The 20,448-nt window shown below is 45.1% G+C and overlaps 1 protein-coding gene across 5 annotated transcripts in view; it reads right to left on the reverse strand.

Moving 5' to 3' along the window:
- Positions 1–20,448, reverse strand: part of THADA (THADA armadillo repeat containing) — a 316,857-nt gene that overhangs the window by 84,353 nt on the left and 212,056 nt on the right. For all 5 annotated transcript variants that reach the window (XM_029937259.1, XM_029937256.1, XM_029937258.1 and 2 more), the window contains one exon: positions 10,844–10,959. In XM_029937259.1, coding sequence (XP_029793119.1) covers positions 10,844–10,959 — 116 coding nt within the window. The remainder of the gene's footprint in view (positions 1–10,843; positions 10,960–20,448) is intronic.

A 20,448-nucleotide genomic window follows, 5' to 3' on the forward strand; every position in this document is an offset into this window, starting at 1 on the left:
CTCAAGCTGATTTCCATTTTTACCGCAGCCCCCAGCCAAGCAACCATCATGGGGCATTCTTGGAGGAACAATAGGGGATTTGTTTAAACCAACATGCCAAATGGTCATGAATTGCAGAATATATATTTTTAAACAAGTTATTTTCCCCCACTGTAACATCCAGACTTTAGATCTGCACGCAGGGCCAGCTGGCAGCCGCACGCAGGGTCTGGCCAGCTACCCAGGACGGCCTGGTTACCCTGCCCTCCCCCGAGGGGGTGTGATGGGTGAGCTGCGTTTTTATGGTCCACTCCAGCCTCCGTCCAGCCTTCCTTGACCGGGGAGCTTTGCAAGTGTTTATACTCGTGCCCACACGTAGAGGCTGCCCTGTAGCCCTCTTACTTGACTTTCCCTTTTAAAGTGAAGCCATCTTCGTGCCCTGCTCTGGTGGTTGACCAACTCAGAGTGAACCGACAGAGCTGTCAGTCCCAAAGCAAGAGACCAGGAGCCGTGAGTCCCAGGTCCCCTCATTGTGCTACACAGCATGTGGGGCTTCTTGCAGAGAAGTAGCGCTCGTTCCTGGGAATGCAATCTGGGAAAACAGGGCCCCCGCCACTTTACCAGGGTTCTGGGCCGGTTCTCCACAAGGCGCAGGCAGTCTGTCGAAGGCACCAGGGCCCTGCGTAGGTCAGGGCCCAGGCCACAGCCACCTCTGCTTCCCTGGCAAAACTGCTGCTCGAGAGGGAGCCTGCAACCTTAAGGCTGAAGCCTTGCCTTTTCCCTCCATTAAAGGCTCACCTGCCTTTTCAGAGGACCCCCAGGGAGCCTCCTACACCCCCCAGAGGCCCTCATATTTTTCCATCTTTCTATGAGGCATCTTTTTCTCATTAATGTACTAACACTCAAGTTATGTGCAGAGAATGAGGAAAAAGAGACCTTGTGTGGGGCTTGGGATTTGTTCAAAGCCTGGGGAAATCGTTTTAGAGGGTGTATGTTTTTTATTCCTTTTATGAGAGATGCATGTTCCCCTGCCCCCCGCCCCCGTGACTTGTTTAAAAGTAAAGTTTAATATGCTGCCAGAGAAATTGCTGGTTAATAACTTAATAAGCTATGTGCTAGGAATTATGGGAGAAAAGTAGTATCCAAGAAAACTTTTATTGTACAGTTTGGGGCTTGGAGGATACATAGCTTCAGTTATGTAAAATGCTAACAGAAGTCCCCTTTCTTTTCAAACCCCACTTTCCCCCCAGGATTATAAAAAGGATAAGTAAGTAAGGTGAATGCAAACTTCTAGAAGCTGCATGAGAAGTCTGTATGTTGATCACAAGGTGAGAATTTCCAACAGCACAGTCAATAGAACTGTGCTAACGTGCACTTGGCAAGGCGCGCACTTGGAAATGATCCCTGGCAATAATAGTAATGATGATAATCATAATATCAACTGCCTTGGATTCAAAGTTTTGTCTTCAAAAAATATTCCCACTTTATCTTTATAAAATTCTTAAGAGGGAAGAAAAATAGGCATTATTATTTCCATTTTTACAGATCAACAAAGTAGCTCATAAAGTTTAAGTGACCTGCCCAAGATTAGGGCAAAAACCAAGAATAGAATCAAGGTTTTCTAGACAAATTGTATCTGTATGTCCCACACACAACCAGACGAAAAATGAGACGCTGTGCCAAACAATGAGAGTATTTTGGTTTGCAGCCCCATGCTGTGGTGCTGTGTCCTGTAGCCAGTCTGGCAGAAAGCAAGGCTCTGGGCACAGCCGTTCCTGTGAGGGCCAACAGAAAGGCCTATCTTCAACCTGGCTGATTATGCTGGTAAAGACTTAATTATCTGACAACAGGTATTTCCTCTATTTGCTCAGCTCTTCTGTACTTTCGCACCCATTACTCACCACATCCTTCCTTGCCCTCATCGATTCCCCAACATCATGTTGCTGCTTCCCCCTTTACAGATGAAAACGGAGTTCCAAAGAAATGGCTGGCCCCACATGGCTGGTTTAGAATGGAACAGGCACCAGAACCCAGACCTGCTAACCTAGAATGTACCCTGCCTCTCCTCAACTTTAGCAAGGTGCATACACAGGTTAGAGGCCCTTCCAGTCCCCAAGTCCCTCTCAACATGACCCTCTCTGTGGTCATACAGAAACACAGGGGCTTTGGGCTCAGGCAGGGAGCCCTGGAATAAGTTCCCAACATTGCTTGGGAAAGTGTTATTTCTAGAGGTGTGCAGGCCAATCGTATGGAAGGATTTAATGTACTCCTCAGTGTAGCTCATGTGCATGGAGACAGCAGCCTATTTACCAGTGTAAGCCTGAGCTTATTGACTTCCTCTTAACTCCTGGATCAAATCCAAATTCCTCTGGCTGACATTTACGGCCTGCCACAACTGGTCTCTTATCAAATCTTGCACTGCTCTCCAAAACACACCAGGTCTTATTCAGCTCTGTCCATCCCTGGCACACAATGTATCACTCGCATTCTCTACGGCGTGCCCTCACACACGCTGTCCACAATCGGGATGTGCTCTTTGCCGACCCCTTCAGCATTTCCAAATTACACCAATGCTCCAGGACCCATCTCAAATACCCAAGTCCTCTATAAAGCAAAGCCTTCCCGGACTATTCCAGTCCACATTCTTTTCTGAATTCGTGTACTTATATGCACTATAGAATTAGAACTTCTTTATGCACGTCACTGTAGGCTGTTTCACATGGATAAGCTCTCTTTTCAACTAGACTGAACCATCACTAAACTCTGACAACAGAGACTCCATTATATATGCCTAAAGTGGTTCCCACAATGCTGAGCCCTGTGCTAAGATTACTTCCTTTGTACTTGGGCAATGAGACCTTCACAATTTATTTAGCAACACAGGCTCTCTATCAATCTAACCTCATTCAATTCTCCAATTGAAGAAAATTAACCTTATCTAATAATTAGATCTCAGCCAGCCTTTAAAGACTTCTCCCTCTTCCTAGAAGACTTTCTTGGCACCCCAACCCCACAAACTGGCTCCTGTCGCACCCTCTGACCTCAATCCAGAATCCTCCAGATTCTTACTTATTTACAGTTGATGAAACCCACACCTGTTTTATTTACAAAGTTTACGAAATAGGGATGATAGCACTCATCTTGATGTCCCTCACTGTGCCTACTACATGGCGTTGTACTGTCTGTGAATCTGAATTGGCTGGAATTCGTTGGGAAGGGCTCTATGTGTTGATTTATCCAAAAGATGGAACATGTTACATGCTACAGGGAAAAAAATAACCCACTATATTAGTGTTTTACATAATATTATGAAAATGTGTTGAGGACACTTAAAGCCTCCACTCCTGTGTAATCTGGGCAATGACAACATTGCCCAAATCTTCCAACAGCAATACCTCTAGAAGCCAACAGCTCCAAGTGGAGCAAGATGGATATTTCTGAGTCCTTTATCGAACTAATTGCCGTTTCCAGGTTGGTTTGCAGATTTCTATATTTAAAAAAGTAGAAAGCATCCACAGTTGGCAGTGGAATTCTTTGATGTGTCGTTGCACGGAAGACCTATTTTTATTTTTCACTGCAGTATGAAGAAGCTTTGATCTGGGCACCTTGCTCAAAGGCACAGTTTAATATATTGATCTCTTGTGACTACTTTTACCTGCCTAGTTTCCATAAGCTCAGACTGTCAACAAGAAATAGCTCATATATTCTCAAGCTTCGATTCCTCTCAAACACTTTATTCTTTCAAAATGTGACCTATTTTTAAAAGGAATATCGAATGAGGAAAATGTTTTGCATCTTGTCCACTGCTCTGGGTTGAAATGTGCTAACTTAATGGTTCTCTCAGTTTTTAAAAAAATACAAACAGGATCTCATCCCGAGATACCTCGACCTTAAACATTTCTGAGAAGTCTAAAAGAGAAGCAAACAAATCTCAACAAGCTTGGGTCTGAGACACACCAACTTCATCTCTCATTGTTCAAATACGTGTAAGGCTCAAGTAGGCTGAGCTGGAGGGCTCCAAGTGGTCCTAATGGGAATCTCCGTCCCCCATAAAATCTGGGGGTTGAAAGAAAAACAGTTTTGAAAAGAAGCATGGATAGGAGTGCTGGGAAAACTTTGAAAAAAAAATATTTGAAAAAAAAATATTTGAAAAAAATATTTGAAAAAAAAATTTTGAAAAAAAAATAGCAAAGAAGAAACAGACTGAAAAAGCAAAACCAACACCCCCCGCCCCCCAGCAATGCCTGGAAACTTGCTATGTAACTAACCCATCCCTGTTAGGACTTGCTTCCCTTAAAGTTTTGGCAGGGACCACAAATGATAGCCTTAAAATGCCACATGAGCATCAGAATATTTTAACAATCCTTCCTGACTGGACTCATCTCAACGGCATGGAGCGAGGCGGCAACCTGCAGCCGTGGCAAAGGGCTGAGGCCTCTCCTCTCAAGCAGTTGCAAAAGAAGGACCCCTTCCTTGGTGGGGGGGGGGCCTGGCCCAGGAGGCACGAGGGATTTGGGAAGGGCTAAGGAACACTGGGAAAACCAAATCAGACCTAACCCCCAGTATTCCTGCCTGGGAAGTATAGTCTTTTGGGTGAATAAATGTGGTGGTGAGAAAATAAAGGCTGTCTTCAGCTGTAAAGCAAAACAGAATCCCAAACCAGAACTTCTGCTCCTGGCCACAGACCCCTGCCCCCACCCCCACCCCACATCCTGGGGCAGAACTGGGATTGCTTACACACAAGACCGTCCTAGCTGATTTTCTTTGCACATTTAAATCCAAGGCCTTCCAAGAGCTCACCACTCTGCTTAGTTGGGCCCAGTAACCAAGAGAGAAAATGGGGAGAGCGGATGAGAGTGGTCAAGGGAGTGGACAGGGAAGGAGACAAAGAAGTGGCTGGATGTGGGGATGAGGAGGAGCACACAAGGAGCCCCCGGAGGAGTGAACAGAGGGTGTCAGGAGCATGGATGAGGCAGCTGTATGGGGAGGTGGAGGGGCCATACAGCTAATACTTTTTGCAAAAAGAACTAACTTATGGTAGCAAATCATTAGGTCTAGCATGAAGAGTGGTCTTCAACAAACATAGAGCCCTCCACCATTTCTTCTTCTCATCAGGACTGTTTTACTCAAAAATGTATTGCCCAAGGTTGTTTTCCTAGTAACCTTGAGACCTCTTCTTGTATTCCTGAGAGCCTGTTTTTCTCACCAGATTATCAGACTGTTATTTTCATAATGATAATACTCCCTGCATGCCAACAAGCACTGGTCCTACCCTAGGCACTGAGGCCAGTGGGATGGCTGCCCGGACAAGGGAGTGTGGGTTTCTCATAGAAAGTGCTGGAGCCATGCGGCCGCTCCGGGAAGGTCATCTCAGGTGGATAGGGAAAGAATTCTGGGCTGACACCTTCGGTAGTCTGTGTCCCTGTAAGCTCCGGCTCTTGAGAATGAGGGTGTGAAGGTGGGAGTATTTCAAAGAGGCATGGATCGTACGATCACAGTGACCCCGGGCCCTCAAAATATGTACTGTGTTCCAGAACCAACAGCATCCGAATTGCAAGGGAGCTTTCAGAAATGCAAGATCTCAGGCACCATCCCAGACCTACTGAGTGAGAGTCTTCATTTTTAAGAGATCCCCCAGTGATTTGCGTGTACATTAAGGTCTGAGAAACACCATTCTAGACGGTGCTTAATCTGGCACCATTCAAAGCCTGACATAAAGGCACTGGGCAGATGGAGAGAATGGGGCCCAGCAGAAAGAGCCTCACAAGGAAGAGGGAACTAAGTCCTCAACAAATGTCCATTGTTATCAGATAGAATCTCGCCCCTGCCCTGGCCAGTTGTGTGAAAACAGATCTCCCAACTGCTCTGAGCTATACTCTCCCATATGCATGGGGATGGGAGTGGACTGCAATGAACTTCATGATTCCTTCCAGTTCTAAAGTTTCAGGTCTAGGAGTCTATTGGACAAGACTCTGTTTTGTTGCCATGTCTACACTGAAGCTTGGTTTTAATAGATAGTTGCAGTATTTAATACAGCCTGGCAGACAGCAGGGCTCAGTAAATATTTGTTGAAGAAATCGATACAGGTATATAGTTAATTCAAGCCTCACCTCAAAACCCAAAAATGAGCCAGGAGCTTTTAGGACAGTAGACCACACCAGAATATCAGGTTTAAATGGCCCTTCTGAGGACGACTGACATAAGTTAATATCTTTCTTGAATGAACCCTAGAAGAAAAATACAAGTGCCTTCTAACATAATTGCTATTTTGCTCGATGCTCATCCTTCATCTTCTTTCTCAAGGATGTGGGAGACACAGGAGCCCGCAAGAACACATCAGTAGCTCTCAATCTGACCGCATCTTAGTTTCTCCTGGAGAGTTTTAAAACGACCAGTTCTTGGGTCACACCCTCAACCAAAAAAAAAAAAAAAAAATCAGAAATTTTGGAGGGAGAACCTGGTATCAGGCTTTAAAACCTCTCCAGATGATTCTAATATGCAGCCATCAGCATTAAGAACTACTGCCTAAAGTAAAAACTCACCACCAGCCAATCTGGGTACTTAATAAACACCAATACCATGAGTTACAAACTCCAGAACTCTTTCCATCTTGTGAAATGACAACTCTACACCCATTAAACGCTGTCTCCTCCGTGCCCCTCCCCCATCCCTGGCGACCACCACTCTACTGTGTCTCCATGAGTGTAACAATTCTAGGTGTTTCATGTAAGCGCAATCATAACAGCATTCATCCATCAACGGACACTTACGTTACTCCTACCTTTCAGCTATTGTGCATAATGCAGCTACTGCACGAATGTACAAATATCTCTTCAAGACTCTGCTTTCAATCCTTCTGGGTATATACCCAGAAGCGGAATTGGTAATGCTATTTTTAATTTTTTGAGCAAAACCTCGAGTATGTTAAAAAAAAAAAGGGCACAGGAGAAAAAATGAAGTATGTATATACATAAATAATAATAGTGGATTCTACCTGGATGTGGGTAAAAGCAGGCTTACAGTGTCTTCTTTTTCAAATTTCACATTTGCCCCCTTTTCTGCGATAAGCATACGCTACACTGACAACCAAGAAAATCAAGGTGAAAAAATTTAGGAGGACACATTTTTCTTCCTGGTCATTCCATCATCCACTGCAGTGGTTAGTCTGATGATTCATTCAGTTCAGCACATTTATCTAAAGGAAAACACACACACACACACACACACACACACACACATACACACTTCTTCCTTTTATAACCAAATTAATTTCTGAAAAATTTTAAGTCCCAAATAATTTTAACTCTCAATCAATATAGTAAGTCTTTTCATATCTTAGTCCTAATTTGACAGGGCTTTCAAAAAGTCCTTCCTATTTAGGCAGGGCCTCCGATCCAGTTGGGGCAGCAGAGCTAGAATCTGTCATTAGCAAGGGCAGCAGACGGGGCCACATGAAGGGACTGCCGATGCCCACCATGGACCCCAAGGCACAGCCCGCTTCTGGCCTGGGTTGGCTTCATTTTCCATCAGTAGCCGGTAAACTGCCTTCTCACCACGAGAGACACTGACCTGGACTAAGGAGGAGGAATGGAGGAAAAAGGGGAAGGAAGGAACCTGAAGGATTAACGAGCTGATTTCCATAAAGGCTTTGACATCTTGGAATGAAAAGCGGACTGTAAGAGCAGAACCCCAGACCTCTCCTCGGGCCATGTTGCCAGCTGGCCGTTCATCACCAAAAATTCCCCAACAACTCCATGGCTGTTGCTTACCCACTCATATAAATCCCAATTAATCTTGCAAAGTCAAAACATAAATATATGACAAAGGTCTTTATTTTATGTGCCCTCAATTTCAGGGTCAAAATTTAAAAAAACGAATTGGTTATCCAATCGCTCCAAAGACCTTTTTCTTTTTAAACCTTCTTTGGAAATAAAAGGACAAATAAATGACACCCTCACTAATGTTTATGTACTTATGGGACTGAATGAACTCAGGTCAATAATCAAATAAATTGTAGGAGAAAAAAGGTATCGGTGCTAAAATTTAACTTTTTTTTTTCAATAACATTGTTTCATTGCTTATACTCAAAAGATACAGAAAATCCTTAGTAGACACAAAGGAACATTTATTCCTCTTTCATATGTAAATTGCTAAGGGCACAAAGAGCCTCTTCAGCAGTAGAGCTGGGAATACTCCACATTGCAGTGTCTTTCATGGGAAAGGCAGGTGATAATGTGAACACAGGGGTGGGCTTCGAGAAGGACTCATTAAGACCCAGAATGGGCTCAGGTGAGCACGGGGATATTAGACATACACCTTCCCAAGGCAACACTCTCAAAGGACCTCAGGGACAAGGCAGGCGTGTCTCACGGGACAGGCTGAAGCTTCAGCCCTTATATTCAATTCTACACTTTCCTTTCGGGAACCTCACGGTTATCACGTCATTGATGTGGATAATACAAAAAAACTGACCCACAGCTTTGGAGTGGCATGTGCTCTGGCAGTGCCCTTTCCTCCCAAACTTTATTTCAGGCTCTAGACATGTCCTGATTAATATGGTAAAAGTGTGTTGGGAGCAAGAGGAAGCCTGGTGTTGGGAACCACCTACAGACCACCCACAAAGCATGAAGTTCGCACTTGGATAATAAAGAGTTGACTGTACTGGAAACATAACAGCAGCTTTCCTGGACTCGCGGCAAGGAAGGTGGACATGCAGTGAACCGCAGTGATTCATGCCTTTGTTTTCTAGGGCTGGAAAGTCATGGAGAAAAATCAGAGAAAGTGTGTGTGTGTGGCGGGGGGAGGTGATGATGCCGAAAAACCTAAATAGAAAACTGCAATAGGGACCGGAGGGAAAGTTACAAGAGGCAGGAGGTCCTCTATGGCTGAAGAGGAGGCTGACGGCAGCGTGGCCACCCACCTGCAGGCGCTGACTGCACAGCACGAAGGTCCATCCAGACCCCGGCCTGTTACACCATCTCCTCCTTCCCACCAACAGGAAGGCATGGGCTCAGGAAGCTGGCCGATGATGAATTTTCATGAGGCTCATGAAGGGGGGGCAAGCTAAGGGGGCAGAAACTCTTTTATAGCACTTGAAGCACAGGAGATTCAGGGTTCTCTCTTGGGGCATTCCTGGCTGGAAGCAGAGATTTCAACAGGATGCGTCCTGGGGAGCCCTGACTTCCTGGTCCCCAGAAACAACAGCCAGGAGGCCCTGGCCTGTTAACCGATACACAGATGAGAACACAAATGTGATCCTAACTCCCCATTTTCCCAAAAAAGGCAGCTTAGGGGAGTTACCTAAAAGCCACATGGAAAGCACATGACACTAGGCTCTGAGAGGCAGTTTATGGTCAATCAACTTCCACTCTCTACATTAAAGAGAGAAAACAAAAACTGGTCTAAAAACAAGAGTAAAACATCACTTTATTGGCATTTCAGATATGAGAGAATTTCCCCATCAATATCCCTGTCCAAAGCTAGAGGTTCTTAGATGACATGGAGACTCACATACCCACACACTGAGAAATTCTTCCGCAGCTCCCTTTCACCTAAAGGTTTCCTTTAGGAGCTCTCGCTGAGTGGCCTCCACGTTATTTCTGCAGTATCATGTACCTTCTACTAGGTTCCAGAAGAGGTACCTCTTTAGTTCTCCATACTCGCCATGCTGTTTCACACTGTCATGTTTTTGATTCTGACATTATCCGAGCCCAGAACGCCCTCCCTGCCCTGGCCACTTGGTGAAATTCTACTCATCTCTTGAAGGCCCTTCCCCGTCCCTCCTCTGGGCTACTCCTGTGCTTACTACATACATTTCTTACTACCCTTGTCCTATGATATACAAATTATTACCTTTCTCACCTCCTGGATGTGAGTTCCTTGAAGTCAGAGCTAGGTCTATATCTGCATCCGTTCTATCTCTTAACACAAGGCCATAGTGTAGCCTGTGTTCAACAAGACATTGTCGGATTACACTGACATTCAGGCCTCGTACTGCCTGCTTCCTGCCTTTGAGAGGTGGGGGGCCCAACAAAAGTGAACAGAAGTACGTTTTTGAAAAACAAAAAAGGTTTCTATACTAGACAACCAATACACTGATTCCTCACCAAATGCAAGACACTCTAGCATGGAATGGGCAGTGTGCAGGCCTCTGCTGGACCCATTGGAGTTTACAGAGGACACTCTGGGGGCCCTTGCAGTCACACTGTCCTACCAACATCAGAGTCTTGCAGACACAGATTTGAACACAGAGTTATAGAGAGGACTCCCTGCATATTAAATAGAAATTCTTTTTGTTCCACCTTCTGCATGGTAAACGTTCTAGGTTCTACAATAAACGAATAATGGCTAGGGTGAAAAAAAAGAAATATATCCCCACTCATTTGCCTTGATTCTTCAGGTTTCAAGCTATTCTACTACATGCCTTACAACGGTCAACTTCCACATCTTTTTCTTATTCACACCCTATTGGTCTCTCTGTGCCTATTCAAGTCTTCCCCAGTCTTTAATGAATTGCCACGGTGCCTAAGAGTTTGTACCACATGATTGAGTCTGTTACTGTCTTTCGTTGCCATGATGTCTGACACAGGGTTGGGCACATGGCAGGTATGAACTGAAACAGCTGATTGGTGGACAGATAAAAAGCCATATTACATGCCCCCCAGACATATGGCAGTTTCAGAAAAATTGTCAGGAAAATATTTTTCTTTCTTTACCACAACCCAAAGTTCTAAAAAGATAAATACTCCAATAAGTTTATAAAACGCATGCCAATGACTTTTAAAACTCCCACAACTAGAAACAGCAATTCTCCGATGTGTTCCTAACCCCTGATAACTCTCGCACATGTGGGGGTTTAACATACCTCTCGGCCAGCCAGAGTTTGGCTTGGGTACAAAGAGCAACATCAGCCAGCTCCTGCTGAAAGTATGTATTCGGTCTGCATTTGGAGTCTGAGAAGGCTTGTAACAGATGAAAAACCTAAACCAGAAAAGAGAAAAAGCAATATCCTGCTGTGAAAATGTATTTTTCCTAAATGCTCAGTTCCTCCCTGTTAGGTTTCCTCAAAATATTCCCCTCAAAGAAAACAGACACCTGCAGGACACAGCTCTGGTGCAGGAGGGTACAGCAACTGGTAAGACACCTGGGGCCTCAACACCAACCTGTGCTCTGGGCTCCCTTGCACAATTCCAAGCAGAGGGGACTACTTGGGACCGGTTATTTGGTCCAAGAGGTTACCAGCTACAGAAAACCTGTAAAATGATTTTGGCAAAAAAAGGCAAAGGACGTGCTCCATGTTAACGGTCTCACATGAAAAAAAGGTGCCTTTTCAAAGTCAAAGTCTCACCGAAGAGGGAAGATCCACTGTCTCACAGTCGAAACTGGCTTGTGTACTGTATTTATCAGAACAGGATGCCTGCCTTTGCGAGCATGGGTAGTCATGTTTGTAAACATCTAGATTTTATTTTTAGCAGTTCTCCATGGAGATGTCAGGAAGGGAGGAATCAGTGCAGACGCATCCTTATCTCACTCTTACGGGACATTATATATTAGAACTGAGCAGAGAAAGACAAATCCTGCTGTATCTCTGGGTGGCCTCTATTTAGAATGAAGGCCACAGATCCAGCCGACCCATGACCGTGTGTGTGCGCGCGCGTGTGTCTGTGCAGCTCATGTAAACATGTTGTGGATTCATACTCAGTGATGACATCAACAACTCTCTATGAGGACTACAAACCTGCAGCAGAGAGAGAGAGAGAGGGAGAGAGAGGGGGGAGAGAGAGAGAGAGAGAGAGAGAGAGAGAGAGAGAGGGAGAGATCCTCTGACCTGAGCCAGTGCCAAGGAGAATGATGCATGCCAGAGAAATCCTTTAGTCCCCTTATGGAAATCGAATGGGGGAGGTGGGCAGAGCAACGCAAGCACGGATGGATAAACACACTGAGAACTTTGAAAGTCTATTTTAATGATTAGTTTGTTTTCTTTCCCTATCGCATGCTTCACCAGAGCTACAGATGACTTCCTAAAGCAACAAGTTTCAACTTTTTCTTCCCTTTCTCGCCTGCCAACAAGGAGCGTTAAGTTAAAGTTAAACACGGAAGGGAATAATGAGAAAAAGCACGAGGCTGAGATAAAAGAGATCCAGAATCATCAGACTCCTAAATGGGAATGAACTGGCAGTTTTCCTGGGTCAGACGTCTGCAATTAACCAACAACAGACACATGCAGAGCACCTTTGATTAAAGAATCACAATAAATTGTGATTCCTTTATTATATGTAACTACTGTGTTTGGTTTTTTTTTTTGGCCTAAACACAAGTAATTGTATAGGAGAAGGCACACAAGTCCCGATGTGGAGACTTGAAAATGCTTCCTCTAATAATGGATCTGTTATTTCAGAGGCAACAGATCAAGTATCACTGCTTCACCACACCCCCGCAGGAACCCAAACCGCCCGTCGAGAAGTCTGGAGAAATGGGTCTGGCTGGGGTTTCTGTTCTTGTGTGGTGACTGCCAGAGGAAAAACCACCTCCCTCTGCCTGAATCCGCACTATCCTGAAAGAGCTGGCAAACTTGCAGGGCCTTGCTCTACTTCTCGCCACAGCTGCACACAACCAACCACCAGGGGTTTTCAGGGTGTCACAGGATCGTAATTAATCAGCAGACACCAGCAAAATACACGACTGTGGAATTTACTTGTAAAGAAAGCTGGGAGAGTTTCGAATGCCTCTCATTTAGAAGCGATCACCTCAAAAATAACTCTTGATGGATGTTTAAACTTAGTCCTATATTTGCTCACCTTACTTGGCAAAAACAAGGCTGTTTTTGAAACGCTTCATAGCTCTGGTTTATGAAAATCAGCCTCCAGGCCCATCAATTCTGTCACTTCGGGCACAACCCAGACAACAATTGTGATCCTGCTTATTCACCAGGAACGGAGAGCAATCTATTTACAAGGGACAACTACACTTAAAAGAACCGCGGTGGAAAGAAGCATGTAGGAGAGACAGGGCCATAGAAGTGAAAGACAGGGTCACAGAAGTGAAGGGAAAACTGAGCAAAGGAGAGGGAGAAGTCAGGGAGAGGGAGGAGGGGAGAAACGTTCTGTAAACAAATGTCTGAAAACAAGTTACTGTATTTGAGATCATTTTTTTTCTTTAAGAAAATTAATGACTGTATTTGAACACACGGCTACCTTCACATGACATTTAGAGGGTTTGTTTTAATTGGTTCAAGAAAAATGAGGCCATCGTTTGGTGTGAAGTCCAGAGGCGAGACTGGGCCTCTGGAGCTACAGTCCAAGGTCAGGTCCAGGAGCACCAGGCAGCTCCCAGGTAGGGTCATTTTTCTGTCGGCTCTGAAAATTCAGTGGGGGCAAGGCAACTCCCCCTCCCTCCTCCTTCTCCGAAAGTTCTGCTCCGGGAGAACTTCCGGGCCAGGAGAACAGTCTGGCCCAGGCCTGGGATGATTTGCAAACAGCCTATAATATAGGGCTGCACTGAAATACACAGAGCAAGCGAAGCCGTGTGACCGACCCACTGAATGCTCATGAACAGTCTAAGAAGTGTAGTGTCACTTTAGGTGGCCCAAACTTGTCAGAGGATTCAAATATTCTGTCCACAAATATTTAAGCAAGAATTACTAGCAGGCACTGTCCTAGGAGCTGCAGCACTGAACAAATGAATGCCTTCTTCCCACAGTTTACATTCTAGTCACAGCTAAGCAGAAAGTCCATAGCTTCCCTGACTGCCTGGTGGTGATTTTATAACCTGCACGAAGCATCCTCTTAGCTTGGCCTCACCCTCCACCAAGTCTGGCGCAGAGCAGGGACTGAACAAGCATTTGCTGAAGGGACATGGATATATGCTGCCTCTTCCTACATGGACTCTGCCTTTAGGACACATGCTATTGCAGACATGTGTAAGCAGAGCTGAACAACACTGCACCCCTCACTGTAGTCGGGAGAGCAGGGAGGCCAGACCAGTGGGGGGAAACACAGCCCTATGGGAGGAGGACAGGCTCTGGAGCTAGGGACACGGGTGTCAACCCAGTTACTAGCTGTGGGGCTTTGGGCAACTGATCCAAGCTCTGCTTCCCCAGCTGAACACTGTATAACAGTATCTGTAGAAATATTGAAAGGAATATATACCACTTGATACACATTAGGCACCTGATAAAAATGTTAGTTCTCTCCGTTTTCCTGCTCGTCCCCTCCCTTCCCAGCCCCCATGCCAAAAATAGTCAGAGAAGGCTTTGCAAAAGAAATGATATTCCTATTCAGCCTTAAAGCAAAGCTTGTCAGAATCTGGGGAAGACCATGCAAGCAGAGGAAACCGAACTATAAAAAAATTTGAGGGGCACCTGGGTGGCTCAGTCAGGTTAAACATGGACTTCAGCTCATGGTCATGGTCTTGTGTTTTCTGAGAGTGAGCCTTGTGTTGGCCACTGCGCTGACAGCTTGAAACCTGGAGCCTGCTTTGGATTGTGTGTCTCCGTCTCTCTATCTGCTGCTCCCCTGCTCATACACACTCTCTCTCTCTCAAAAATAAACATTTAAAAAAAAATCGAAAGGGTATTAAAATATCAGTATTGCCAACAAAAAGAATGAACTTTAATGTGAATTATGGACTTTGGTTAATAATAATGTGTTATTAATGGTAACATACATAGCACTCCGATGTTAAGATATTAATAACAGGAGAAAACTGGAGAGGAAAGGAATATATGGGAGCTCTCTGTCCTACCTGCCCAGTTTTTCTGGAAATCTGTAATTGTTTTTAAAAAACATATGAATGGAAAGAAATTATTGGGACTGCTCAGGAACAGCAAGGAGTTGTGTGTGGTGAGAGCTCAGCCGGCAGGGGTGCGGGTGGGAGAAGACACGGCTGGAAAGAGGAGTCAGGTCAGAATGAGCATGATCTTGAATGCACCGGCAAGGGACCGTCCTCCGCTCTGCAGGGGCAGAGGCCTCTCTTTAGAGGCAGTGCTCACATAATTAGATCTGTCATTCGGGAAGGAAAGGCCAGGGCAGTGTGGAGGCTGGAACTGGAAGGGGCAGGACGACCAACATGACTCTTGGTCTAGTCTAGGCTGGAGGTGGTGAGGGTCAGCACCAGACGCGGAGAGCCCAGGGTGGCGATGGGGCTCAAAGCGGCTGCAGATGTTTCCTGTGACTTGCGCGGTAGTTCTAACCCGCCATTTACGAACTAAGATTTCACATCAGAATCATCCTGATTTCCAACTTCTACTGAAAAATCAGAAGACGTGGGAAGCAACAATCACTTGTGGGGGTCCAGTTCACCATCATGCTCACTACTGCCTATTATTCGTGGGCCTAAGGTAGAGTGTCAGTGTCATTTGTCACTGCTTATGTACTTTTTTTTAACTTTTAAAGAATCAAGAGGAGGGGCGCCTGGGTGGCTCAGTCGGTTAAGCCTCCGGCTTCGGCTCAGGTCAGATCTCACATTCATGGGTTCGAGCCCCGCGTCGGGCTCTGTGCTGGCAGTTAGCTCAGAGCCTGGAGCCTGCTTCTGGTTCTGTGTCTCCTTCTCTCTCTGCCCCTTCCCCTCTCAGGTTCTGTCTCTCTCTGTATCAAAAATAAATAAAACATTAAAAAAAATTTTTTTAAAAAGAATCAAGAGGAAAATACAATATTTACTGAACCCAAACCTCTTTCAAAAGTTTAAAAACAAAGGATTAGACTGTGTGTTTTATCCTTGTCTCCCTTCCCTCACTTATCTGCCTGGCGCTGCTAGGATCTGATTTAGTGAGAGCCCTAGTCTGGATGGGGAAAGGAGTGGAATGGAGAAGAAAGGATACACTTGAGAGACAGGCTGGAAGCTGAAGAAGCAGTACTTGGCAGCTTGGTGGTGGAGCTTCGTGAAGGTGTGGGTCGGAAAAGAGCCTCTTAACTTGGGCAGTCGGTGACGGAGAGCCATCCTCACACTGGGTCTCACTGGGGAATACCCCATGGCAGGTCTGAGAATGAGGGAAGGCGACCTCACGAGTCTGGTTAGGAATATCCACTTGATGACTGTGCTCTAGTCAGGGCAATTTACCTTCAAAGCAAGAATTCTTTTTCTTTTTTAAATGTTTACTTATTTTTTTTTTGATAGACAGAGCATGAGAGGGAGAGGGGCAGACAGAGAGGGAGACACAGAATCTGAAGCAGGCTCCAGGCTCTGAGCTGTCAGCACAGAGCCGGACATGGAGCTCGAACCCATGAACATGAGATCATGACCTGAGCCCAAGATGGAGGCTTAACTGGCTGAGCCACCCAGGCACCTCCAAGAATTCTTTTGAGAGTGAAAAGGAACTCTACTAATGCCCACCCTGGGACAAAGCAGGCCAGTGGGTCACTTCTAGCTTCTGCAGGCCCTTAGGGGAAAAAAAGACTGTAGTGGAGGGAGAGGTGTTGTTCGTAAAAGAAGCAGGAGGAAGCTCTGCCGACTCAAGATGGTGGTAACCCCGTCAGAAAGGCAGAGGGCACCCCGGGGACTATCTTAGGCAAAGGGACTGCCGGGAGATGCCCCCAGGAGGGAGGCCAGGAAGCTACTCGCAGCACAGGGGCGAGCGTCCTTGCCCTTGAGATGCAAGCCCCAATGAAACTGGAAGAGGAGTCTGGAGGACCCGGAAGCAGTTACTCCTTGCCGACCCCCGCCCCTCAAACACAGAGAGGCTCAGGGGAGCCCCCAAGCATCTGTGTGAGGCACTGGGTCCCTCTGGGCAGCTTTGAATCTTAAAAGTGACTCCACAGGAGCAAACGTAATGATCTTTGAGTAAGTGCCACAGGCCTAAAAAAAATCATGAGGCAGATCCCTGAAAAAACTTGCACTGCACCAGTAAAGTATGTCTGGTTTATGCTGCTAGACTAAAATAGTGACTTGTGCTAGACAAGATCAAGATGATCGATGGCTGTTTGGGAATGCAACACTGAGATGGGTTTTCCTCTTCACCAAGCATAGCTTCCAGACAATTTTCCCCCTTATAAAATCAACAGCAGCTGAGCTCCAGAAACAGCAAGATCCAGCAATAACAGGACCAGGTTAGGCAGGCTGTGGGAAAGGACAACTCCAAAGAGAAAAGAGATGTTCATTTCAGAGGTCAGACAGAAATGAGCTGAAGACATCATAATCATTAACCATCCCGGACTTTGAAGATCAACACATCTCTCCACGTTTGCAACTGTATTTTCTTAAACACAAATCCTATTCTTCTTTTGCAGCATGCGGACTTTGGGAGAACTCTTGCCTTATCACATTCAGCCAAGTATACAATTTCTGTGTCTGCCATTTTGCCTCACCTTCTCTCTGCATTGCCCCAACCCCCATGGCTAAGTCAGAGCCACATTTTTCCAAGCTCAGTGTTTACACAGGATTTTATTTCAGCTGGTAAAACATCTGTATTTTTTCAGGGACTTGAATAAATGATCTATGCCGGGAATGTACAGTATAGGGTGATGTCAGGCCCCCTTTTTCTCTCTCGACTCACTGGGCAGAACAGGCAAACATTGTTGCAGCCTGTAGCTGGGAATGTGAATATTTATCCTGTCGACTTAATTCATACAAACAGAAGGAAAGGCAGGCAGGCAGAAGTATTTTATGGCTTTAAGTCAAACTGAAAAGGGGGAGGGTGTGAGAAGAGGGAGGGCTGAGAAAGGAATCTAAACTTTCTAATTCACAGAAACATGCTTAATCATACAAATGTGGAGGAGATACGGCAAAAATTATTTAAACAGTAGACTGCATTTGTATGTGGGTGCGGGGGGTGTTTGTGGGTGGGTAGGAGAGGGGAAAGCAAGAGACAGAAGAGTTCTCTAGCTTATGTATCTTTTCTAATCATTACACTGAGGTTTACGATTTGTTTTCTGCTTCAGGTCTATTAATCTTATCCACAACCAGACCACAGGCTTCTTAGGAACACCCTTCTTAGCTGCTGATTTCCACAGCGCAGGGCACGGTGCTCCTGGGCTGTCTGGGCCTCCCTGTGGCATCTGTACAGGGCTCAGCACATTGTCCTTTCTACCGACAGCACGGTGGACAGGAGGCAGGATCCTGGGACACTTCAGCTACACAATGTGGTCATCCCTACAAGAAAGGCCTTCGTGTGCTGGTGCCACCAGAGTTACCCACCGATACTAGAGGGCAGGCCAGGAAGCACTGCAAGTGGTCACTCCTCCAAACCTCAACCTGTTTGTCAGAGGAGAACAAATCCTTAGGAAGGTCTTGAGAAGTTCCCAAAAGGTGACACTTGGCTGTTGCTGCTGCCAGGAAAAGGGTGCTAATTACGATGTGTAATTACTTCCTAGTTGACACTGGCTTGGGGAAGAGAATCCCAGGAAACTGGCCATAAACATCTTTAGGGACTAAACTGTACACAAACACAAAGTTGGTAGGGGTCTGAAAACTCACGTCGCGTGTCAATGCATTCCCTCCTTTCTATTAACACTCCCCTTGTTCTAGTTCAGGAACCAAAGATCTTATACCTGGAAGATGAAAACAACTCACTGGTCTCTGCCTTCAAAACTTATTTTACACACGGCTGCATAGAAACTTCCTTAAAGCTCTGACTGTATCACCCCCAAGTTCAAAATCTTTCGGTGACTTCCAACTGCCCAAGGAATTTGCTGGGGACTGAAGTCTCGACTTACCTTTCTGGTCTTACCTCCTACTCCCTCTACTTCATGGATCTATTTTGTGGCTAGATGGGACAATTTCCCATTCCTGACAACTTACACAGGCTTTTCTGTCTAGGATGTTCCTTCTATTTCTCCCCCCACCACCCTCTCCTACTCTGCCTACTGAAATTCCATTCATACTGTAAGGCCCTGCTAACACCACCTCCTCCATAAAACCGTCCTCAGCTTTCATCAACCACTACCCGCCCCCGCCGACCCAAGACAAACTCTTTCACTACTCAGTCCCCAATAGCTTATTTAATTTGATTAAAATTTTTTTTCCTTAAAAATCCTGTTGTCATAGTTACCTACGATTTCCTTTCCTGGAGTATAGGTCTTTGAAGGCAAGGACTGTGTCCTGTTCTTCATGGTCCCTGGGGCCCCAAGGATACAGAGCTTTGTCTGGTGTAGACAGGGGTTCCCTGAATGGAGCATTTATTGAGTTGGAACTGTAGTCTGCCTCCTTGCCGGGGGCGGCAGGAGCATGGCCTATGTTCACAGCAGCAGTGGGGGCGCTGAAAGTGATTCCCCACACAAAGGGGTTGGGAGAAATATATAGTATTAATGAAAGCGTGAGTGTTCATTTGTCTTAGATCGTCACTGGCCTGGTGCTCCAAGGTTTACAGTGCAATTTGGAGTCTCCTCACCCAGAAGCATCATCAAGGGCCCCAAGCTACTGGGTAAGAGTGAGGTTTAGAAAGTGATGTGAAGGGCACTTGAGTGGCTCAGTCAGTTATACATCTGACTCCTGATCTTGGCTCAGGTCATGGTTTCATGACTCGTGAGTTCAAATCCACATCAGGCTTTGTGCTGAGAGGACAGAGCCTGCTTGGGATTCTTTTTCTCCCCCTTTTTCTGCCCCTCCCCTGCCTGTGCTCTCTCTCTCTCAAATGGAAATAAACTAACATTAAAAAAAAGAAAGTAATATCAAAGGTATTCAATCTTAACCCCGCATATAAAAGCTTGCATGTAAAGTATTAACAATTTACACTGATATACTATCTGTTCTAACCAAATAGTTCCTAACTTTGGAACATAAGACACATTTCTGTAAAAGTATGGATAAAATATTCCATTTATTTATTTATAATGTTTATTTTTTATTTATTTAAAAAAAGTTTTAATGTTTATTTTTGAGAGACAGAGATAAAGAGAGAAAGAGTACCAGCTGGGAAGGGGCAAAGAGGGAAACACCGAATCCAAAGTAGGCTCCAGACTCTGAGCTGTCAGCACAGAGCCCGATGCTGGGCCTGAACCCACAAACCATGAGATCATGACCTGAGACGAAGTCAGATGCTTAACTGACTGAGCCATCCAGGTGCCGTGGATAAAATGTTTTAAATTACAAATAATTTTTTGTAAAATAAATCCCAGTTTAACTTATTTAGGAGAAGCTTTACTATGCTTGCTAATTTATCTTTTCTATCTAGATCTTCAACTCTTGAGTTTCCTCAACGGCAATACTGAGATCAATAAGGATCTCTCTGATGTACCAATACTTGTTGATAAAAAACAATAAGGATAGTTTGTTCAGTCAAGACAGTTTACTTCAGCAATACAGGATGAAGGAAGCAGGTGGTACAATAAATGAAACAAAATTAGTCATAAATCAATAAATGTTGAAGTTGAGAGATGGGTACATGAGGTTCATTATATTATTCTAACTACATTTGTGCATATTTAAATTTTTCTGTAATAAAAGTTTTGGAAAAAGGCTTTAGGAGAGAAGGAGGTAAAGAGAAAACTGCTATAGAACACAGAGATGAAATAAGTATAAAAAGCTTATGATCTAGTA

Source organism: Suricata suricatta, chromosome 4 (assembly GCF_006229205.1).
Source record: "Suricata suricatta isolate VVHF042 chromosome 4, meerkat_22Aug2017_6uvM2_HiC, whole genome shotgun sequence".
Taxonomy (NCBI): Eukaryota; Metazoa; Chordata; class Mammalia; order Carnivora; family Herpestidae; genus Suricata; species Suricata suricatta.